At 39.2% G+C, this 25,767-nt stretch overlaps 1 protein-coding gene across 20 annotated transcripts in view; it reads right to left on the reverse strand.

Moving 5' to 3' along the window:
• The window catches only part of CDK20 (cyclin dependent kinase 20), a 96,250-nt gene that overhangs the window by 40,121 nt on the left and 30,362 nt on the right, over positions 1-25,767 (reverse strand). For 16 of the 20 annotated variants that reach the window (XR_010322909.1, XM_064290988.1, XM_064290981.1 and 13 more), the window contains 2 exons: positions 1,691-1,851; positions 1,098-1,216 (listed from right to left, as the gene is read on the reverse strand). The exons of 2 other annotated variants lie outside the window; for them this stretch is intronic. Coding sequence is in view for 16 of the 18 variants with exons in the window: in XM_064290988.1 (XP_064147058.1) it covers positions 1,098-1,216; positions 1,691-1,851 (280 nt within the window). In the remaining 2 variants the exon portion in view is untranslated. Of the gene's footprint in view, positions 1-1,097; positions 1,217-1,690; positions 1,852-25,767 lie in introns of those variants that run through there. 2 more of the 20 variants (XM_064290995.1, XR_010322910.1) reach the window with 2 other exon arrangements.

Here is a 25,767-nt window from a genome sequence, read left to right on the forward strand (position 1 = left end):
ATTTCTGCAACAAAAGGCCAGCAATGAAATACCTCATGAGATTTGGTTCTTGGTTTGGAGGTTTAGGGTCATGGTTTCATGGGACATCCCTGTTAACTGGCCTAATATCATGTTAAGTGCTTCTGTTCTACCTCATAGTTTGTTGCATAGAACCTGGGATCTTAAAAGTTTGCAAGAACCATTCCAGGTACAACAATTGGTCTCTATTCACCCACAGCAACAAAGGAAGGTCAGCCAGGAATAGGAGGAAAAAATGGAATGTGTGGCTAACTGCCTTCAAAAAAAATTGCCTCCTTTGCCATGGGACCAGAAAAACTGGATAATGACCAGCTAACATTACTGAATGTTTTGATCAAATATTTTACAGAAGAATCCTGGTCAAAAGGGGAAAAATGCAGAACAGGGTTTGAAATTCTCATGGGGTTCATACCTTCTGAAGCCATGGGGGCTTGATGAACCCCTGAAACTACTGCCCTGAGATAATCTTTAAACCTAAAACCTTAAATCAAAAATATCCCCCGAAATCTTCTTTAAACCAAACAATAGTTTAATTAGTAAAGAATGTTTGCCTTGAGCATTATGCTTTTTTAAATAGCTATCTAATTGGGATCAAACTGACAACAGCAACTTGGAAGCTTAGACAGGAAGCTTAGGGAACCATGAGATTATGTCAATGGCGTAGGAATAATTCAGAAAAGGAGGGTGAGAAGGGTTGCACACTTTGAAGAATGTAATCAATGTCACTGAATTGTACACGTAGAAATTGTTGAAGGGGTGTATGTATTGCTGTTTATATTTTTAACAAAAACAAAAAATTTAAAGTTTCAAAGAGCAAAAAAAAAAAAAAAAGGTATATATCATCTGACTCAAGTTTCAAGCACAGGTCCAACACATGTTACCAATGTGACCTGGTGCAGTGACTGAACCTCTCAGAAGCTCAAACTTCTTATGTGTAAAATGGGGATTCCACTGTTCACCTCAGAAGTTTTCTGTGGTGATTAAACGAGATTATTAGAAACATAAAGGGCCTAGCAAAGACCAAGGATGCACTAAGCATTCAATAAATACTCATTCAACGCCCCCCGGGGCCAGCTCACCTCATGCAAATCCCAGGCACGGACAGTGCAGTCTGAAGATACAGTGCAAACCACAGACTTCTCCCTCCCATCAAACCTGTACTCATTGGTTGAGATGTAAGCCAACTCATCTATTTCTCCTGTAAGAAAACACAGGCTTGCCTTGAACACAGACACAAATGGCTTGGGATCTGAACACTGAACCTGGTGAAAGGATAGGCAGGAAAACCGTTCCTTTCTCTCTCTCTCAGAAGCAGTGGGGCACTCCTTCAAAGATGGACAGGAAAGAGCTAGGGCTTTACAGTTACAATTTGGGTTTCAATCCCAAGACTGCCCATCGCCCACAGCCAGGTAACCTTGAACAACTCTCTACTCTCTTAAGTTTCTGTATTTTTCTGCTCTGAAATGGATGTAATGATCCCTTCCTTACAGCATTATTGTGGGGATCAAATAACATAACACAGACATAACCTAAATAACATAATTCCGCAAGGTACATACTTATCAAATGGCACTTTCCAACTCACTGGCTGAAACACTGGACCCTATGACACTATCAGGAAGAGGGTGAGCAGTGAGAACAGATATAGCTACTACGTTTCCCCACCTCATACCTTCATGTCCAGCAATGGCTTTGCAGATAAAGTCCTCCGGCCGCCCAGACTCCATTCGGAACTCCAGCTCAGATCGGCAGAGATAGTACTGTTTCCATGTTTGTGTGCCCAGAACCACCTGGGGGGCTTTGCAGGAGGACCAGCGTCTCAGACACAGCTGCCTGAAAAGCAGATGCACAATACCAAAAGGATAGAGCAACTAGACGTACTCTAGAGTCAATGGGCCTGTCTCTGAATTCCAGCTTTGCCATCTGTTATTGTGTTTGGTCCTGTCAATACCAACTCACAGTGACTACAAGACAGAGTACAATGGCCCTCTAGGGTTTCCTAGGCTGTAATCTATCCAGGAGCAGACTGCCAGGTCTTTTCTCCCACAGAGCTGCTGGTGGGTTCGAAATGCCAATCTTTCAGTTAGCAGCCAAGCACTTAACCACTGTGCCACCTGGGCTCCTCTTCACCACCTACTACTGCCTGTGAAACCATGGACAAGACACTTTGTCCAGCTAAGCCTCACTTTCCTTTCCTGTAAAACATGCACAATGATGAGGGTAGTATTACCACAGGTCAGGCACTAAGCGTTTATGTATCCATTTTAATCTTCATAACAACCCTATAAAAAGGGCTCTTATTATTCCTATTTTACATACTAGGATGTAGAGAGAGGTTAAGTAACCCCCCCCCCAAGGTTATGCAACCGAGACTCAAGAGCCTGCATTCTTTGAAGTCTCCACCTATTATTGTTGAATTGTCTATTTCTCCCTTCAGTTCTGTCAGTTTTACTCCATGTAGTTTGAAGCTCTGTTGTTAGATGTATTTATAATTGTTATGTTTTCTTGATGGACTGACCCATTTATCATTATAAAATATCCTTTGCCTCTACTAAGAAAATTTTGTCTTAAGGTCTGTTTAAACTGATATTAGGACAGCTACTTCAGCTCTTTTTTGGCTACTGTTTGCATGGTCTTTTTCCAGCCTTTTATTTTCAACTCATTTATATCTTTGAAACTGAAGTGTATCTATTGTAAATAACATACAATCCATTATGTCAATCTCTGCCTTTTAATGGAATTGTTTAATCCTGTACATTTTATGTAATCAGTGGTAAGGTAGAACTTACATATGCCATTTTGCTATTTATTTCCTTTTATCTTTTCTGTTTCTGTATTCCTCCATTACTATCATCTTTTGGGTTAAACAGATATTTTCTAGTGTACCATTTTAATTCCCTTGTTGTTTCTGTCACTATATTTTTTTAGCTATTTTCTTAGCGAATTTTCTTGGAGATTACAATTACCTTAATTTATAACAACCAAGTTTGGACTAATAACAATTTAATTTCAATAGTATATAAAAACTCTGGTCCTACATAGCTCCATTTTCTCACCTCTCCTTTCTGCTCCTGTCATACAAATTTTATCTTTATATGCTGTCTGCCTATCAAAGTGGATTTATAATTATTGGTTTATTTTTTTTTTCATCAGGTAAGAGTTACAAGAAAATGCATTTGTATTATCTTTTATATTTACCTATATAGTTACCTTTACTGGTACTCTTAATTTCTTCATGTAGATTTGAGTTACTGTCTAGTGCCCTTTCATGTCAAACTGAAGGATTCATTTCAGTATCTCTTGTAGGGAAAGTCTGATAGTAATGAATCCTCTCTGTTTCTGTTTATCTCAGAATGCCTTGATTCCTCCCCCATTTTTGAAGACCAGTTTTGTTAGATATAGAATTCTTGGTTGACGATCTTCTTCTGTCAGGACTCTGAATACGTCATCCCACTGCCTTCTGTCCTCCATGATTTCTGATGAGATATCAGCAGTTAATCTTAAAGATCCATTTGTGTGATGACTGGCATCTCTTGCTGCTTGCAAGATTTTGCTTCTTTTTGGCGTCAGTGCTTGACTGTGCCGTATCTAGGTGTAGATCTCTTTGAGGTTATCCTACTTCCAGCCCCCTGACCTTTTTGACGCATAAATGGTTTTCATCAAATCTGGAAGTTCCAGCCATTACTTCAATTATTCTTTCTTCCCCTTCTCTCACTTTCTTCTCATTCTGGGACCCCTATTATGCAACGCTGAAACTCTTCATAGTGTCCCAGAAACAATGTGGCTCTGTTTATTTTTCCTCATTCATTTTTTTACTCTGTTCCTCAGACTAGATAATTTCAATTGACCTATTTTCAAGTTCCTTGATTCTATCTTCTGCCTGACCAAATGTGCTATTAATTAGAGCAAATTTTTTGTTTCAGTTATTGTACTTTTCAACACCAGAATTTCTATTTAGTTTTTTTCAATAGACTTTATTTTAGAGAGCAGTTTCAGGTTTAAAAAAATAATAATTGTGAAAAAAGTACAGAGGCTTCCCACATACCCCATCTTCCCCCTGCACACAATTTCTCTTATTATTAACATCTTGCATCAGTGTGGTATATTTGTTACAACTGGTGAACTAATACTGACACATTACTATTAACCAAAGTTCATAATTTACACTAGGGCTCTCTTTGTGTTGTAGTTTCATGGGTTTATACAAACGCATAATGTCACGTACCCACCATTACAGTACCATGCAAAAGATTCACCACCGAACAATCCCATGCTCCACCTATTCATCCCTTCCCCTTTCCCCCCAGGCCCCTGGCAACCACGTATCTTTTTGCTGTCTTTATAGTATTTTCTTTTCCAGAACGTCATATAGTTGGACTCATACAGCATGTAGCTCTTCCAGGCTGGTTTCTTTCACTGAGCAATATACAGTTAAGGTTCCTTCATGTCTTTTTGTAGCTTGAGAGCTCATAATACTCCCGTGCATGGATACACCTCAGGCTGTTTACCCATTCACCTATCGCAGGGCATATTGGTTGTTTCCAATTTTTGGCAATTATCAATAAAGCTACTATAAACACTTGTGTGCAGATTTTTGTGCAGATAAAAATTTTCTATTCATTTGTATAAATATCCAGGAACACAACTGTGGACTATATGGTAAGCCTACACATAGCTTTCTAAGAATCTGTTAACTGTCTTCCAAAGTGGCTAGAACATTTTGCATTTCCATTAGCAATGAATGACTGTTTCTGTTGGTCCACATTCTACCAGCATTTGATGTTGTCAGTGTTTTGTATTTCAGCCGTTCTACTAGGTATGGAAACTCTGAAGGTACAGCTGTTAAGTACTATGGCTGCTAAACAAGAGGCTGGCCGTTCAAATCCACCAGGCACTCCTTAGAAACTCTATGGGGCAGATTTATTTTTTTTATACGGTTGCTACGAGTCGGAATCAACTCTACAGCAGTGGGTTTGGTTTTTGTTTGCTTGTTTATTACATATGTAGTGGTATCTTATTATTTTAATTTGTAATTCCCTAATGACGTATGTTGAGCATCTTTTCAAATGCTTGTTTGCTTTCTATGTATCTTCTTTGGGGAGTTTTCTGTTCATATCTTCAGCCTATTTTATAATTGGGTTGTTTGTTTTCTTATTGTTGGGCTTTAAGAATTATTTGTATATTTTAGATACTTTTATTAGATATGTATTTTGCAAATACTTTCTCTGAGTCTTTGCCTTGTGTTTTTATTCTCTTAACAGTGTGTTTCACAGAAGTTTTAATTGTACTGAATTTATCATTCTATTTTTTTATGAATTATTCTTTTGGTGTTGTATCTAAACACTCATTGCCAGACCCAAAACCTAAAAAACCCACTGCTGTCAATTCCAACTTGTAGCCACCCTACAGGACAAAGTAGAACGCCCCATAGGGTTTCCAAGACTGTAAATCTTTACAGAAGCAAACTACCACATCTTTCTCCTGCGGAGTCACTGGTGGTTACAAACCACTGACCTTTCTGGTAGCAGCTGAGCAATTTAACCACTGTGCCACCAGAGCTCTGGCAAACCCAAGGTCACCTATATTTTCTCCTATTTATCTTCTAGAAATTATATAGTTTTGCATCTTTGTCTGATGTATTTTGAGTTAAATTTTCATGCAAAAGGTAAAATCTGTGTCTAGATTCTTTTTTTTGCACATCGGTGTGCAGCTGTTGCAGCACCATTTTTTTGAAAGTTCTATTCTTTCTCCACTGGACTGCCTTTGCTCCTTTGTCAAACATCAGTTGACTGTGTGGACTTATTTCTGAGCTATATATTTTGTTCCATTGATCTATTTAGCTATTCTTTTCGACGGCAGTGGGTGGGTTTACCAATACCACACAGTTTTGATCACTGTAGCTATACAGTAAGTCCTGAGGTTCGGTAGCACCAGTCCTTTGACTTTGTTCTTCTTCATGATTGTGTTGGCTATTCTGGGTCTTTGCCTTTCCATATAAACTTCAGAATCTGTTTTCCAAGATCCACAAGATAACTTGCTGAGATTTTGCTGGGATTGCATTGAATCTACAGATCGAGTTGGGAAGAATTGTCTTTCTACCCAAGAACAGGGAATTCCTTTCATTTAGATCTTCTTTTATTTATTCATTCGTTTTGTAATTTTCCTGATATAGATCTTACACGTATTTTGTTAGATTTATACGTATTTCCTTTCTTTTTTGGTGTTAATGTAAATGATGTTTTTAATTTCAAATTCCAATTGTTCACTGCTGGCATATAGGAAAGTTTGTATTGACTCTGAATCCTGAAATCTAGTAATAATCACTTATTAATTCCAGGAGGTTTGTCAATCCTTTGAAATTTTCTACATAAATAACCATACCATCTGCAGTTTTATTTATTCCTTCAGAATCTTAAACTTATTTCCTTTTCTTATCTTATTGCACCAGCTAGAAATTCCATTAAGATGTTGAATAGGAAGGGACATCCTTGTCTTGTTACCGATCTTAAAGGGAAATCATCTAACTTGTCACCATTATGTATGTTAACTGCAGGTTTTTTGTAGATATCCACTATCTACAAAAATAAGGAAATGAGAAAGTCCTCTTCTATTCCTCATGATAGATTTCATCATGAATGGGTATTAGATTTTTGTCAAATACTTTTTCTGCACCTGTTGATATAGTCATATTTTACTTTAGCCTGTTGACAGATTACATTAATTGATTTGTGAAATGTTGAACTAGGCTTGCATACCTCAAATAAATCCCACTTGGTTGTAGCATACCTTTTAAACATTGCTCAAGTCAATCTGCTAATATTTTTCTGAGGATTTTTTTATCTGTGTTCATGAGGTGTACTAGTCTGTAATTTTCTTTCTTGTAATGTCTTTGGTTTGTATTAGGGTAATTCTGGCCTTATAGGATGAGTTAATAAGTATCACCTCTGCTTCTACTTTCTGGAACAGATTGTAGAAAATTGGTATTATTTCTACTTTAAATGTTTGGTAGAATTCCCTGATGAAACGATCTGTGCCTGGGCTTTCTGTTTTGGAAGGTTATTACTTCTGTAATCTATTTTGTTGTTGCTGTTGAGAATATACACAGCAAAAGATACACCAGTTCAACAATTTCTACATGTACAATTCAGTGACACTGATCACATTCTTTGAGTTGTGCAACCATTTTCACCCTCCTTTTCTAAGTTGTTCCTCCCCCATTAACATAAACTCACTGCCCTTAAAGTTTCTATCTAACCTTTTGAGTTGCTATTGTCAATTTTATCCCGTATAGATAGTTCTTAAAAGAGCGTAATGCCAAAGCAGACATTCTTTACTAATTAAGTTAAACTACTGTTTGGTTATATGAAGACTTCAGGAGGTATTTTTGGTTTAAGGTTTAAAGTCTATCCCAGGGCAACAGTTTCAGAAGTTCATCCAGCCTCCCTGGCTCCAGAAAGTCTGGAGTCCATAAAAATTTGAAATTCTGTTCTGGATCTTCTGGTCTCAAGACAGAGAAGGCAGGTGTTCACAGAGGCAATTAGCCACACATTCCATTTCCTCCTCCAATTCCTGACTTTCCTTCTTTCTACTTTACTCTAGAACACAGACCACTTGTGCACTGGAAAGCCACTTGCAAACTTTTAAAGCCCCAGGCACTACTCAATGAACTAGGAGACAGAACAGAAGCACTAAATGTTATTAGGCCAATTAACTGGAATGTCCCATGAAACCATGACCCTAAACCTCCGAACCAAGGAAGCAACACCCATGAAGTGTTTGGTTATATGTAGGCAGCCTTAGCAGCTCTTTTATTGTTGTTGTTGTAAATATGCCTATCACACAACTTTCGCAAATTCAACTTTTTACAGGTATACAACTCATTGACAGTGTGTACAATAATCAGCTGAACAACCCTTTTTTAAATTTTTTTAAATTGTGCTTTAAGTGAAAGTTTACAGTTCAAGTTATTTTTTCATACAAAAGTTTATACACATGTTGTTATGCGACCCTAGTTGCTCTCCCTATAATTGACACCACACTCCTCCTTTGCACTCTGTATTTCCTGTGTCCATTCAGTTCCTGTCCCTTTATACTTTCTCATCTCACCTTCAGACAGGAGTATCTAGTTAAGAAGCACACTCTTCACAAGTATCATTTAGTGTCTTATAGTCAGTCTAATCTTTGTCTGAAGAGTTGGCTTCAGGAATGGTTTTATTTTGGGGCTAACAGAGTCCGGTGGCCATGTCTTACAGAGTCCCTCCAGTCTCAGTTAGACCACTGTCTGGTCTTTCTACTAGAATTTGAGTTCTGCATCCCACTTTTCTCCTTCTCCATCAGGGACTTCAATCCTACTCTTAGTCATTGAGATTTTTCCATCACCATAAACCAAAACTCAGAACTCCATAAACAATAACCCCCCAGCCTGCTCCCCCCTCCCACTCCTGGTAACCACTGATAAACTTGGGTCTGTATCCATTTGCTGTTTCTTGTCTTTTTATACAAGTGAAGTCACACAATATTTGTCCTTTTGTGATTGACTTATTTCACTCAGCATATCTTCCAGCTCCATCCATATTGTAGCATGTATCAAGACTTCGTTTCTCCTACTGGCTGCGTAGCACTGTCTGTATATACCACATTTTGTCTATCCATTCATCTGTTGATGGGCATTTAGGTTCTTTCCACCTTTTGACTATTATGAATAGTGCTACAATGAACACTGGTATACAAATAGCTATTTGAGTCTCTTCTTTCAAGTCTTTTGGGTATATTCCTAGGAGTAGAATTGCTGGATCATTTTAGTTTTTTGAGGAACTGCCTCATTGTTTTCCACAATGGCTGTACCATTTTGCATTCCCACTACCAATGGATAAGGGTTCCAATGTCCCCACATCCTTTCCAACATTGTTATTTATTTATTTTTAATCTTAGCGATCCTAGTGGGAGTGAAATGGTATCTCATTGTGGTTTTGATTTGCATCTCTCTGATGGCTAATGATGTTGACCATCTTTTCATGTGTTTGGTGGCCAACTTAATGTCCTCTTTGGTGAAATGTCTATTCAAGTCCTTTGCCTATTTTATTATTGGATTATTGGTCTTTCTGTTAAGTTGTGAGAGTTCATATATATTTTGGTTATTAGATTCTTAACAGATATATGGTTTCTAAAGATATTCTACCAGTTAGTAGCTTGTCTTTTCACTTTTTTGATAAAGTCTTTTGATGAAAGGTCTCATTTATTTATTTTGTGTTTTACTGTTTGTGCTTTTGTTATTATATTAATCCATTGTTAAAAAGCTAGGCCTGACAGTGCTGGCTCTGCATTTTCTTCTAAGAATTTTGTGGTTTTAGTTGGCACATTTAGGAAGGTTATTTAGGAAGGTTTTGGAAGGTTATTGATTGTTGTTTCAATTTCTTTAATAGATATAGGCCTATTCAGATTATCTGTTTTTCCTTAGGTGAGTTTTAGTACATTGTGTCTTTCAAGGAATTGGTCCATTTTATCAAAGCTATCATGTTTGTAGGTATAGAGTTGTTCATAATATTCCTTTATTATCCTTGTAATGTCAATGGTATGTGTTGTGATGGCCCCTCTTTGGTATTAGTAATTTGTGTCTTTTCTTCACCCCTCCCCTTGGTTATCCTGGCTAGAGGTTTATCGATTTTATTGATTGATCTTTTCAAAGAACCAGCTTTTGGTTTCATTGATTTTCTCTATTAATTTCCTGTTTTCAATTTCATTGATTTCTACTTTGATTTTATTATTAATTTTCTTCTGCTCACTTTGGATTTAATTTACTCTTCTTTCACCAGTTTCCTAAGGTAGAAGCTTATTGGTTTAGATCTTTCTTCTTTTCTAGTATACTCATTCAGTGCTATAAATTTCCCTTTAAGCCCTGCTTTGGCTGCATTCCATAAATTTGGTAAGTTGTATTTTCATTTCCATTATTTCAAAATATTTTTAATCTCTCCTGAGTTTCCTACTTGACCCATGTGTTATTTAGAACTGTGTTGCTTAACCTCTAAATGTGATGGGATTTTCTAGCTATCTTTCAGTCCTTGATGTTTAGTTTAATTCCACTGTGGCCTGAGATCATACTTCATATCCTTCCTATTCTTTAAATTTATAAGGTACGTTTTGTGGTCCAGGATATAGTATATCTTGGTTATGTCCCATTTGAACTTGGGAAGAATGTGTATTCTGCAGTCGTTGGTTGAAGTATTCTATTAATGTCAACTAGATCCAGTTGCTGTTCAGTTCAACTATACCCTTAGTGATTTTCTGCCTGCTGATCTGTCAATTACTGATAAAGGGGTGTTGGAGTCTCCAGCTATAATAGTGGATTTGTCTATTTCCCCTTGCAGTTCTGTTTTGGCCTTATGTATTTTAACATTCTGTTAGGTGTATATGCATGAAAGATTGTTATGCCTTTTTGAAGAATTCCTTTATCATTATGTAATGCCCCTCTTCATCCCTGATACTTTTCCTTGCTCTGAAGTCTGTTTTGTCTGAAATTAATACAGCAACTCTGGCTTCGATTAGCATTAGCATGCTGTATCTTTCCATCCCTTTACTTTTATTCTGTCTCTATGTCTTCATATTTAAAGTGGGTTAGAGGTGGGACAAAGATGGCACAGTAGTCAGATGCCTCCTGCGGTCCCTCTTACAGCAAAGACCTGATAAGACAAGCGAATCGATTATAAATGACAATCTAGGAGCCCTGAACATCAAAGGCAAAGTTGAGGAATCCAACTGCGTGGCAAGGGGAGGGAGAAATGATTCAGCAGCGAGGAGTTGCCAGGCCTGACCTGGCCAGCACTGGCATGCTGCAGGCTGGGTTGGCTGGCATGCATGGTAAGGCAAGCAGTGGCGCTCAGGGTGCATATTCTACATCGGGAGAGACTTGGCGGTGGAGAGTCTGCTCAAGCCACCAGGACCAGCAATAAGTGGCTCAATCAGGAAAAGATAAGTACATGCGTCTAACCTACCTCACAGATCAAAAAAAAAACATCCCCTTTGGGAGGAATCTCTCTCCCATTCACCTGCCACCTCTCCAATCTGCACTGGCTCCCAACCTGGCTTCAGCTATTCAGTGCACCCTGGGCCAAAAGTAGGACGCGTCACATGTCCTGAGCCATTTTCCCGGCTTTGGAGAGGGAACAAATTAACAAACAGGAAAAAATAATCTGCCAGCTTCCCTAATCTGGGAAATCAGGGTAGCCACAGCCCCTTTGCCTAGGCACAGGCATAATGGGTCCACGGACTCTGCATGCCTTTCACCCACGCACAGACATGTATGGGCCCATTTCAACCGTGCAGGGCCTCATTAGTACAACAGAACAGGGTACGTACCTGAAGTCTAACTTCAACTGTTTCAGCTGTATGGTGAAGTGGCAGATTTGTGACATTTGACACTGACCTGCCCATTAACCAGGGTCCTTGCATATCCCCATCAGGGGCCTGAGGACTGGTGGTTCCACCCATGCCACCTCACTACCCGCGACAGGGGTTCAAGAATAAGCGGTGCCTCCTAGTCCTTACAGTCAACAGCATTCGGTGTTCAGAGTCTGGCTGAAAACCCACCCACCAATGCACTCTAGGGAACAGGGATGCACTTGCCTCCCAGACACTCAGGGGCAGCCATCGGCCCTCTGCCTTGCTCAGCACATGACCCCTACTGCAGTCAGATACCTGTGCCTACTCCAAACACCCCTGCCCGTCTAGGACTGTAGGTGAGAGCCTGCACCACACACTTGGTGACCGACTACCTGGACACCTGAGCTGAATCCATACAAGAAAAGTAAATGGACTCCGGGACTCACATACTTAGTAACAGCTCTGACCATGTGGTGACAGGATGTGAGAGCTTCAAAGACACCAATAATCAAACTAGCTTACACAACCAGCGTATTAGGACATACCAAAATAAAATAAAACAAGAAGCTGGGACACAGTAAGCAAACAAAATAAATAAATATAATAATTTATTGATGGCTTGAAGACAACAGTCGATATCAAATCACATAAAGAGGCAGACCATGATGGCTTCACCAAGCACCCCAAAAAAAAAAAGAATCGAGAACTTCTGGGAGGACAGAACTTCTTGGAATTACTGGAGGTAGAGTTCAAAAGATTAATATATAGAACTCTTCAACAGATCAGGAAGAAGATCAGGGAAAGCACAGAACAAGCCAAGGTACACACAGACAAAGCAAGAGAAGAACTTCAGAAGATTATAGAAGAGCATGATGACAAATTTAACAGGCTGCAATAATCCATACGGAGACAGCAACTAGAAATCCAAAAGATTAACAAAAAAATTTCAGAATTAGACAACTCAACAGAAAGTCACAGGAGCAGAATTGAGGCAATGGAAGCAGAATTAGTGAGACTGAAGATAAAGCACTTGACACCAACTTATTTGAGGAAAAATCAGATAAAAGAATTTTGAAAAATTAAGACTTCCTAACAATTATGTCAGACTCTATCAAGAAGAATAACCTACGAGTGACTGGCGTACCAAAACAGTGATGGATAACAAAAAATACAGAGAGAATTGTTGAAGATTTGTTGGCAGAAAATGTCCCTGGTATCATAAAAGATGAGAACGTATTATCCAAGAAGCTCATTGAATCCCACAAGAGGGAGATTCTGAAAGAAAGTCACCGAGACATATTATAATCAAACTTTCCAAAACCAAAGATAAACAGAGAATTTTAAGAGTGGCTAGGGATAAATGGGAAACCCTGGTAGCATAGTGGTTAAGTGCTTTGGCTGCTAACCAAAAGGTCAGCAGTTCGAATCCACCAGGCGCTCCCTGGAAACTCTATGGAGCAGTTCTACTCTGTCCTACAGGGTCACTATGAGTTGGAATTGACTCGAGAGCAACACGGGGATACACGAAAAGTCATCCACGAAGGGGAGTCAATAAGGTTTACCTTGGACTACTCAGCAGAAACCATGCAGGCAAGAAAGCAATGGCATGATATATATAAACCTTGAAGGAAAAACACTGCCAGCCAAGATTATAAATCCAGCAAAACTGTCTCTCAAATATGATGGCAAAATTAGGACATTTTCAGATAAACAGAAGTTTAAGGAATTTGTAAAAACCAAACCAAAATTACAAGAAATACTAAAGAGAGTTGTCCAGTTAGAAAATCAATAACATCAGATAACAACCCAAGACTAGAACACAGGACAGAACAACCAGATATCAACCCAAATAAGGAAGTCACAAAAATAAATCAAAGCTAAAACACTGAACTGAACATAGGGAAACAGAGATGTCGATATGTAAAAGATGACATTAAAACAAAAAAGAGGGACTGAATAATGTAGTCATAGATCTTCCATATGGAGAGAAAGTCAAGGTGATATAAAGAAATAAAAGATTGGTTTGAACTTGGAAAAATGGAAGTAAATATTGAGGTAACCACAAAGGAAACTAACAATAGTACACATCAAAATAAAAAACAAGAAAAACATAAAGACTCAGCAAATACGAAATCAACCACAATGAAAGGACGAAAAGAAAGAAAAATGACTCAACACACAAAATTAAGTGGAACAAAGAAACTGTCAACACCACCACCACAACAACAACAAAAAAATCAAAATGGCAGCACTAAACTCATACCTAGCAATAATTATGCTGAATGTAAACGCACTAAATGCACCAATAAAGAGACAGAGAAGGGCAGAATGGATAAAAAAAAAACACAATCCATCTATATGCTGACTACAAGAGACACACCTCAGACTTAAGCACACAAACAAACTAAAACTCAAAGGATGGAAAAAATACGTCAAGCAAACAACAATCAAAAAAGAGCAGGAGTGGCAACATTAATCTCTGACAAAATAGACTTTAAAGCAAAATCCATGACAATACACCAGGAGGGCATAACCATAATAAATACTTATACACCTAACAACAGGGCTCCAAAATACATAAAACAAACTCTAACGGCACTGAAAAGAGAGACAGTTCCACAATAATACTAGGAGACTTCAACACACCACTTTCTGTGAAGGACAGAACATCCAGAAAGAACCTCAGTACAGACACAGAAGATCTAAATGCCACAATCAACCAAACTTGATCTCACAGACATATACAGAACACTCCACCCAACAGCAGGCAAGTATACTTTCTTTTCTAATGCATGTGGAACATTTGCCAGGGTAGATCACATATTAGGCCACAAAGCAAGACTTGACAGAATCCAAACTGAAATATTACAAAGCATCTTTTCTGACCATAAAGCCATAAAATAGCAATCAGTAACAAAAAAAGGAAAAAAAATCAAATACATGGAAACTGAACACCTTCCTCAAAAACCACTGGGTTGTAGAAGAAATTAAGGACAAAATAAAGAAATTCACAGAATCTAAAGAGAATGAAAACACATCCTACCAGAACCTTTGGGACACAGCAAAAGCAGTGCTCAGAGGTCAACTTATAGCAATAAATGTACACATCCAAAAAGAAGAAAGCGCCAGAATCAAAACATTAACCATACAACTCGACCAAATAGAAAGAGAGCAGCAAAAGAAGCCCCTGGGCACCAGAAGAAAAAAAATACTAAAATTAGATCAGAATTAAATAAAACAGAAAACAGAAAAACAACTGAAAGAGTTAATAAGACCAACAGCCGGTTCTTTGAAAAGATCAACAATATCGATAAACCACTGGCCATATTGACAAAAGAAAAACAGGAGAGGAGGCAAATAACCCAAATAAGAAATGAGATGGGCGATATCACAACAAACCCAACTGAAATGAAATGAGTCATAACAGAACATTATGAAAAACTGTAGTCCAAGAAATCTGAAAACCTAGAGGAAATGGACAAATTTCTAGAAACACACTACCTACCTAAACTAACACAAACAGAGATAGGACAACTAAATAAACCTATAACAAAAGAAGAGATTGAAAACGTAATAAAAAAAAAAACTCCCATCAAAAAAAGCCCTGGCCCTGATGCATCGCTGGAGAATTCTACCAAACTTTCAGAGAAGAGTTAATACCACTATTACTAAAGGTATTTCAGAGCACAGAAAAAGACGGATTACTACCAAACTCATTCCATGAAGCCAACATAACCCTGATACCAAAACCAGGTAAGGACACCACAAAAAAAAAAAAAGAAAGAAAGAAAAGAAAATCATAGACCAGTATCCCTCGAGAACATAGACACAAAAATCCTCAACAGACTTCTGGCCAACAGAATTCAACAACATGCAAAAAGAAATAACTCATCATGACCAAGTGGGATTCATACCAGGTATGCAGGGATGGTTCAACATTAGAAAAAAAATCAATGTAATCCATCACATAACTAAAACAAAAGATGATCTTATCAATACCTGCAGAAAAGGCATTTGACAAAGTCCAACACCCATTCCTAATAAAAACTCTCAGCAAAACAGGAATAGAAGGAAAATTCCTCAACATAATAAAGGGCATTTATACAAGGCCAACAGCCAACATCACCCTAAATGGAGAGAGTCTGAAAGCATTTCCCTTGAGAACAGGATCCAGACAAGGATATCTGCCCTTTATCACCACTCTTATTCAACATTTTGCTGGAGGTCTGAGCCAGAGCAATTAGGCTAGAAAAAGAAATAAAGGGCATCCAAATTGGTAAGGAAGGAGGAAAAGTATCCCTATTTGCACATGATAAGATCTTTTACACAGAAAACCCCAAAGAGTCCACAAGAAAACTACTGGAACTAACAGAAGATTTCAGCAAAGTATCAGGATATCAGATAAACATAAAAAATTAATTGTAATTACTCTACACCAACAAAGAGAACACTGAAGAGGAAATCACCAAATCAATACCATTTACAATAGCCCCAAGAAGATAATATACTTAGGAATAAGTCTAACTAGAGATGTAAAAGACCTATACAAAGAAAACTGTAAGACCCTACTGCAAGAAACCAAAAGAGTCTACATAAGTGGAAAAACATACCTTACTCACAGATAGGAAGACTCAACATTGTGAAAATGTCTATTCTACCCAAAGCAATCTACAGATACAATGCAATCCCGATCCAAATTCCAACATTTTTTTAATGAGATGGAGAAACACATCACCAACTTCATTTAGAAAGAGAAGGGGCCCTGGATAAGTAAAACATAACTGAAGAAGAAGAACAAAGTGGGAGGTCTCACACTACCTGATTTGAGGTCCTACTATACCGCGATGTAGTCAAAACAGCCTGGTACTGGTAAAACAACAGATACATAGACCAACAGAACACAGTTAAGAATCCAGACGTAAATTTATCCACCTATGAGCAGCTGATATTTCACAAAGGCCCAATGTCCATTAGACCAGGAAAAGAGAGTCACTTTAACAAATGGTGCTGGCATAACTGGATATCCACCTGCAAAAAAATGAAACAAGACCCATACCTCACACCATACACAAAAAAGAACTCAGAATGGATCAAAGACCTAAATATAAAATCTAAACCAATAAAGATCATGGAAGAAAAACTAGGGACAACACTAGGAGCCCTAACACATGGCATAAATAGAATACGCAACATTACTAACAATGCAGAAACACCACAAGGGAAACCGGGTAACTGGGAACTCCTAAAAATCAAACACTTATGCTCATCCAAAGACTTCACCACCTGGTAACAGGGAACCCAGGGTTGAGAAGGGAGAGTGTTGACATGTGGTGGAGTTGTTAACCAATGTCATAGAACAATGTGTGTACTAACTGTTTGATGAGAAAGTAGTTTATTCTGTAAACCTTCATCTCAAGTACAATAAAAAAAAAAAAAAAAAAGACTTCACCAAAAAAGTAAAAAGACAACTTACATACTGGGAAAAAATATTTGGCTACGACATCTGATCCGGGTCCAATCTCTAAAATCTACAAGATAATGCAAAACCTCAACAACAAAAAGACAAATAACCTAATTAAAAAATGGGCAAAGGATATAACAGGCACTTTACCAAAGAAAAAATTCAGGCTACTAACAGATACATGAAGAAATGCTCACAATCAGCCATTAGAGAAACGCAATACAAAACTACAATGAGATACGATCTCACCCCAACGAAACACAAAATACACGAAATAATAAATGTTGGAGAGGTTGTGGAGAGACTGCAACGCTTATACACTGCTGGTGGGAATGTAAAATGGTGCAACCACTCTGGAAATCGATTTGGCACTTCCTTAAAAAGCTAATTATTGAAGTATCATATGATCCAGCAATCCCACTCCTTGTAATACATCCTAGAGAAATAAGAGTCCTCACATGAATAGATATATGCACGCCCATGTTCACTGCAGCACTGTTTATGATAGCAAAAAGATGGAAACAACCAAGGTGCCCATCAACAGACAAATGGATAAACAAATTATGGTGTATTCACATAAATGGAATACTACGCAACAATAAGAACAATGACGAATCCGGAAACATCTCACAACGGGGATGAATCTGGAAGGCATTATACTGAGTGAAATTAGTCAACGGCAAAAGGTCAAATATTGTATAAGACCACCATTATAAGAACTCAAGAAAAGGTTTAAACACAGAAGAAAACATTCTTTGATGGTTACGAAGATGGGGAGGGACAGAGAGGGGTATTCTCTAACTAGATAGTAGTCAAGAATTATCTTAGGTGAAGGGAAGGAGAACACACAATTCAGGGGAAGTCAGCACAACTGGACTAATCTGAAAGCTAAGAAGTTGCCTGAATACAACCAAATACTTTGAGGCACAGAGTAGCAGGGGCAGGTGTTTGGGGACCATAGTATCAGGGGACACGTACTTCAGTTTATTAAGAAAATATTCTGCATTCCACTTCGGTAAATGGCGTCTGGGGTCATAAAAGCTAGCAAGCGGCCATCTAAGATGCATCAATTAGTCCCAACCCACCCGGAGCAAAGGAGAATGAAGAACACCAAAGACACAAGGAAAATATTAGCCCAAGAGACATAAACCAGAAACTCCATCAGCCTGAGCCCAGAAGTACTAGATGGTGCCCAAATACCACCAATGACCACCCTGACAGGGAACACGACAGTTCCTGAAAGAGCAAGAGAAGAGTGGGGTGCAGAACTCAAATCCCAGTAAAAAGATCAGACTTAATGGTCTGACAGACTGGGGGAACCCCAGAAGACATGATCCCTGGACTCTCTGTTCCCAGAACTAAAGCTGTTCCCGAAGCCAACTCTTCAGACAAAGATTAAACTGGAGTATAAGACATAAAATGATATTCATGAAGAGTGTGCTTCTTCGTTCAAGTAAATGGGCAGCTCCTGTCTGGAGACGAGATGAGAAGGTAGAAAGGAACAGAAGCTGGTTCAATGGACACCGGAAATTCGGGGTGGAAAGGAGGAGTGTGCTAACATACTGTAAGGATAGCAACTTGTGTGACATGACAATGCGCATATAAATTTTTGTATGAGAAACTAACTTCAGCTGTGAACTTTCACTTAAAGCACGAAAATAAATAAAGTGGGTTATTTTTTGTATGTAATTTCTATCTCTTTATTGATAGTCTCACTGTTTGATGAGATGATGTTCTCAATCTTTCCTTTATTTTTTTACACATCATTTTTTAGTTCTTTCAAGATACTTAAAATAGCTGATTCAAAGGTTTTTTCTAGTAAGTCCAGCACCTAGACTCCTTCAGAGATGGTTTTTATTGATAAAAAACCAAACTCGTTGCCATCAAGTCAATCCCAACTCATAGCAACTCCATGTGTTAGAGTAAAGCTGCTTAAGCATTTTTGTTAGCTCCTGCTCACAAAGTTCAGAGGCGATGGTGGTTCCGCACTAGAATTCTCGCCTTCCGTGCCGGAGACCCAAGTTCAATTTCCCAGCAGATGAACCTCATGCATAGTCACCACATATCTGTCATTGGTGGTTCACATGTTGCTATCATACTGAAAAGGTTTCATTGGAGCTTCTAGACTAAGACAGACTAGGAAGAAAAGCCTGGTGATCTACTTCTGAAAAACAGCCAGTGAAAACCCTATAGGTCACAATGGTTCAATCTGTAGCCAATCATGGGCATGGCACAGGACCAGGCAGTGTTTCATTCTGTTGTGCATGGGGTCACCATGAGTCAGGATTGACTACACGGTAGCTAACATAACTGACAACGTTAATCAATTGTAATGGTTTCAACAAACACGCCAGGGTAGACGCTTTTCACACTGGGCGAGCTCAGAGTCAGGTCAAATAAAGACAGCTTTGCAGATAGGGTGTTCCAAGAACTACCAGACTGGTCAAATAACAATTTTCTGAAAATGAGGCTTTGAAAGAGCTCTGACCTCCTTCTGCCCTCTTCACTGGCTGCCAGACTGCTGGTTTTCACCATGACCATAAGCCATTGGTTTTCAAAGTTACCACAGGTCTGGAGGGCAAGATGGGATTAGGGCAGGTTAAAATGCTCCAAGGCTTGCTGTTCTTACAAGATTCAGCCATTTTTCTACATAAATGCTTCCCAGATATGCTGTAAACTTTTGACTAATTTCCAGAGCTCTGAAAAAGTTTATTGTGAAACTACCAGTCTTCTCACTGCCTTTACGGAGAAGAGAATTTTCAGAGCTCCTTGCTCTGCCATTTTTCCAAGAGCCTGCATCTTAAACCTCTATGCTACTACTGTCAGTTCTTCTTTGTAGGTTGTACCTCCCTCATAAGGTTGTTAAGAACTAAAACCCACACCGCAATTTCTGAACCTTGTCTGTGGTCCCAGAATGTATTAGACATAGTTCTTGCCCTAAAGGCACTCTCGGGCTAGCAGTGACGAGAAGGATGTGACAAACTAAACTTCAGAGAAGAAATCCTAAGTTTTCCAAGGGGCAGCTATAGTGCTATGGGAGTTCAGGTCAGGGAGAGTGAATATCTCTCTCCGGGAGGCTTTTAGATATTGTCAGCTGCCATCAAGTCAGCTCTTGACTCATGGTGACCCTTATTCAGCACAACGAAACAATGCTGCCTGGTCCTGTGGCATCTCTATGGCCATTTGCAGATCAGACCACTGTGATCTATACAGTTTTCACTGGCTGGTTTTCAGAAGTAGATTGCCAGGCCATTCTTCCTAGTGTGTCTTAGTCTAGAAAATCCACTGACGCCTGTTTAGCATCATACTAACACACAAGCTCCACTAACAGAAAGAACTGAAGAAAAAATTCAAGCCCCGAGTTGCAACAGTGAAGGATTCCATGGGGAAAATATTAAACAACGCAGGAAGCATCAAAAGAAGATGGAAGGAATACACAGAGTCATTATACCAAAAAAGAATTAGTCCATGTTCAACCATTTCAAGGGCTGACATATGATCAGGAACCGATGGTACTGAAGGAAGAAGTCCAAGCTGCTCTGAAGGCACTGGCGAAAAACAAGGCTCCAGGAACTGATGGAATATCAATTGAGATGTTTCAACAAACAGATGCAGCGCTGGAGGTGCTCACTCATGTATGCAAAGAAATATGGAAGACAGCTTCCTGGCCAGCTGGCTGGAAGAGATCCATATTTATGCCTATTCCCAAGAAAGGTGATCCAATCGAATGTGGAAATTATAGAACAGTATCATTAAAATCACACACAAGCAAAATTCTGCTGAAGATCATTCAAAAACGGCTACAGCAGTGTATCAACAGGGAACTGCCAGAAATTCAGGCCAGTTTCAGAAGAGGACGTGGAACCAGGGATATCACTGCTGATGTCAGATGGATCCTGGCTGAAAGCAAAGAATACCGGAAGGATGTTTACCTGTGTTTTATTGACTATGCAGAGGCATTCGACTGTGTGGATCATAACAAACTATGGATAACACTGCAAAGAATGAGAATTTCAGAACACTTAACTGTGCTCATGAGGAACCTTTGCGTAGATCAAGAGGCAGCTGTTCGTACAGAACAAGAGGATACTGATTGGTTTCAAGTCAGGAAAGGTGTGCGTCAGAGTTGTATTCTTTCACCATACCTATTCAATCTGTATGCTGAGCAAATAATCCGAGAAGCTGGACTACGTGAAGAGGAACGGGGCATCAGGATTGGAGGAAGACTCATTCACAACCTGCATTATGCAGATGACACAACCTTGCTTGCTGAAAGTGAACAGGACTTGAAGCACTTACTAATGAAGATCAAAGACCACAGCTTTCAGTTTGGATTGTACCTCAACATAATGAAAACAAAAATCCTCAAAACTGGACCAATGAGCAACATCATGATAAACGGAGAAAAGATTGAACTTGTCAGGATTTCATTTTACTTGGATCCACAATCAACGGCCATGGAAGCAGCAGTCAAGAAATCAAAAGACGCATTGCAATGGGTAAATCTGCTGCAAGAGACCTCTTTCAAGTTTTGAAGATCAAGGATGTCACCTTGAAGACTAAGGTGCACCTGACCCAAGCCATGGTATTTTCAGTCGCATCATATGCATGTGAAAGCTGGATAATGAATAAGGAAGACCGAAGAAAAACTGACACCTTTGAACTATGGTGTTGGTGAAGAATATTGAACATACCGTGGACTGCCAAAAGAACGAACAAATCTGTCTTAGAAGAAGTACAACCAGAAAGCTATGCACAAGAAAACGAAACACTGCCCAGTCCTGAGCCATCCTTAAAATCATTGTTATGCTTGAGCTCATTGTTGCAGCCACTGTGTCAATCCACCTCGCTGACAGTCTTCCTCTTTTCCGCTGACCCTGTACTCTGCCAAGCATGATGTCCTTCTCCAGGGATTCATCCCTCCTGACAACATGTCCAAAGTATGTAAGATGCAGTCTCGCCATCCTTGCTTCTAAGGAGCATTCTGGTTGTACTTCTTCTAAGACAGATTTGTTCATTCTTTGTGTGTCTGTCAGTTTGTCGTACAGTGTGGGCTTGCGTGTTGCTGTGATGCTGGAAGCTATGCCACCAGTATTCAGATACCAGCAGGGTCACCCATGGAGGACAGGTTTCAGCTGAGCTTCCAGGCTGAGACAGAGTAGGAAGAAGGACCCGGCAGTCTACTTCTGAAAAGCCTTAGCCAGTAAAGACCTCATGGATAGCAGCAGAACTTTGTCACATCAGAACTGAGTTAAAAGTAGTTTGATTACAGTGGAATACTACCCATTAATAAAGAACAATAATGAATCCATGAAACATTTCATAACATGGAGCAATCTGGAAGGCATTATGCTGAGTGAAATTAGTCAATTGCAAAGGGACACATATTGTATGGGACCACTATTACAAGAACTGGAAAAGTAGTTTAAACAGAGAAGAAAATATTCTTTGATGGTTACGAGAGTGGGGAGGGAGGGTGAGAGAGGGTTTTTCACTAACTAGATAGTAGATAAGAACTATTTTAGGTAAAGGGAAAGACAATACAGAAGAGGTCAGCACAGCTGGACTAAACCAAAAGCAAAGAAGTTTCCTGAATAAACTGAACACTTCAAAGGCCAGTGTAGTACGGGCAGGGGTTTGGTGACCATGGTTTCAGGGGACATCTAAGTCAACTGGCATAATAAAATCTATTAAGAAAACATTCTGCATCCCACTTTGGAGAGTGGTGTCTGGGGTCTAAAACACCAGCAAGTTGCCACCTAAGATACATCAATTGGTCTCAACACACCTGGACCAAAGGAGAATGAAGAATACTGAAGACACAAGGTAATTATGAGCCCAAGAGACAGAAAAAGGGTCACACATAAACAGAGACTACATCAACCTGAGACCAGAAGAACTAGATGGTGCCCGGCTACAACCGATGACTGCCCTGACAGTGAACACAACAGAGAACCCCTGAGGGAGCAGGAAAGCAGTGGGATGCAGACCTCAAATTCTTATAAAAGGACCAGACTTAATGGTCTGACTGAGACTAGAAGGGCCCCGGAGGTCATGGTCCCCAGGCCTTCTGGTAGCCCACGACAGGAACCATTCCCAAAGCCAACTCTTCAGACAGGGATTGCACTGGACTGTGGGATAGAAAATGATACTGGTGAAGAATGAGCTCCTTGGATCAAGTAGACAGATGAGACTATGTGGGCAGCTCCTGTCTGAAGGGGTGATGAGAGGGCAGAGGGGGTCAGAAGCTGATGGAATGGACATGAAAATAGACAGTGGAGGGCAGGAGTGTGCTATCTCATTGGGGGAGAGCAACTAGGAGTATACAGCAAGATGTGTATAAATTTTTGTATGAAAGACTGACTTGATTTGTAAACTTTCACTTAAAGCACAATAAAAAGAAAAGGTAGTTTGATTATATTTCTATTGATTTGTCTTCAATCAGCCAGCTGCACTGACTTGCTATACATCTCTGGCCCGAGTCTGGTACCCCTGCCTTATATTGAACTCCCACTTGTTAATAAAATCTACATATTTCAATATTCTGTTTTAAAAAAAGAGTCCTTCTAAGATACAACTATTGGTCTTTTACCATCTGGAGCAAATGAGAGTGAAGAAAACCAAAGCCTCAAGGAGCAATTACTCCAAAGGACTAACAGACCACATGAACCACAGCCTATACAACCATGAGACCAGAAGAACTAGGTGGTGCCCAGCTGCCACTACCAACTGCTATGACTGGGATCACAACAGAGGGTCCTGAACAGAGCCAGAGAAAAATCGTAGAACAAAAAAGACCAGATTTACTGGTCTGACAGAGGCTGGAAGAACCTGAGACTATGGCCCTACGACACCCTTCTACCGTGGAACTGAAGCCATTCTTACAGACCACCTTCCAGCCAAACAACAGACAGGCCCATAAAATAAACAACATCCAGAAGGAATATGCTTCTTAGAACAATTAATTATACAAGACCAAAAAGGCAACATATGCACGTAACAAAGATAAGAAGGCAGGAAGGGGCAGAAAATCAGGACGAAAGGAAATAGGGAACCTAGGGCAGAAACGAGCATGCCGACACACTGTGGGGCATGAAACTAAACGTCACGCAATGCTTTATGTGCAAACTATCGAAAGGGAAGCTAGTTTGCTCTGTAAACTTTTACCTAATGTACAATAAAAAAAATTTTTTTAAATAACTGAGTATTACTGAATAAATGTTATAGTAGTAAATGGTTTGTAGCCCAAAGTAACCTCCAGATGAATGAGTTAAACAAAAAATTAAAAAACATAAAGAAGTTAATAAACAGAAAAAAATAAATAGAACTTAATATCAGATCCTAAAAGGAAAATCCTTCTAAGCATTGATGCAACAGAATAAATCACAAGTCAGCAAATCAACTTTATGAAAATTTAAAACTTTCACTCAATCTTAAATAATATTACTGAATTGCTATACTTGAAATATAAGACCAAAAACAAAACCAGTTGCCAAGCTCATTCTGGCTCATGGTGACCCTATGTGTTTCAGAGTATACAGTTTTCATGGCTATGACCTTTCAGAAGCAGATGGCCAGGCCTTTCTTCCATGGTTGGAACTGCCAACCTTTTGATTGGCCATTTGTGCCATTCGAGGAGGCCAACACTTGAAATATACATGTGGTATATGACTAATAAGAAGTTGGTATATACCCAACTCATATAATGGATATGAAAACCTCACAACCTCTATGGGTAACTAGTTGAAGCTTACAGATAGAGAAGATTGAGGAAAATATATGTACGATCTTAGGATAGGGAAGGCCTTCCCAAGGAGTACATGAAACCCAGAATACATAAAAGAAAACACTGATAGATTTGACTACATGAACATCATGAAATTTCAAACAGCAAAGGACATCATGAGTAAAGCTAAAAGACAAACGGGAAAAAAAATTTGCAACAAAACTAACAAAAGATTAACATCCATGACATATAAGAGCTCCAATATATTGATAAGAAATCATAAAGGACAAAACAAACAAGGATACGAAAACAATTCCCAGAAAAAATGCAAATGTCCTACAAACACATATATAATTCTTAACCTCACTAGCAACTGCCAAAACCAAACCAAACCCATTGCTGTCCAGGTGATTCCGACTCATAGCAACCTTACGGAACAGAGCAGAACTGCCCCACAGGGTTTCCAAGGCTGTACTCTTTGCGGAGGCAGGCTGCTACACCTTTCTCCCCCAAAGCAGCTGGTGGATTCGAACTGCCAACCTTTTGGTTAGCAGGCAAGTGCCCGAACCACTTCGCCAGTAGGACTTCTTCACTAGAAATTAAGGACATGCAAATTTAAGTAAGATAATATTATTTGTGTATCAAATGGGCAAAATTTTTAAAAATTAAAAATATCCAGTGTGGGTGGCACAACCAGACTGATGTAGTCAATGTCACTGAACTGCACATGTTAAAAACATTAAATTGGCAAATGTGTTATATATACTTTTACCACAATTAAAAAAGAAAAAGAATGTTTATAAGACCAAATATCTATTTACATTAAATGATAATAAAAGTTTTTCATTTGATTTTTAATAAAATGTGCTGGGATACTGAAAAAAAAAAAATTCCAATGTCATTAGTTAGAATACACTCCAAGCTGTTTGTGGCAGCTCATCTCCAAAGATGCCTCCCCCCAAAAAAAGTCTCCCCTCCCTCTACATGCTTGTTGCCCCTCACGTCAAGGGGTGGAGCTTATTTCCCATTGTGTTGAATCCAGACTGGCCCTGTGACTGCTTTTACCAATACAACGGGAGCGGATATGATATTCTGGGACTTCTGAGCCCCAGCCTAAGATGACTAGTACCTTCTGCTTCCTTGTTCTTGGAATACATCTTCTTAGAACCCAGTTACTATGCTGTGA

The sequence above is a fragment of the Loxodonta africana genome, chromosome 9, assembly GCF_030014295.1.
Source record: "Loxodonta africana isolate mLoxAfr1 chromosome 9, mLoxAfr1.hap2, whole genome shotgun sequence".
Taxonomy (NCBI): Eukaryota; Metazoa; Chordata; class Mammalia; order Proboscidea; family Elephantidae; genus Loxodonta; species Loxodonta africana.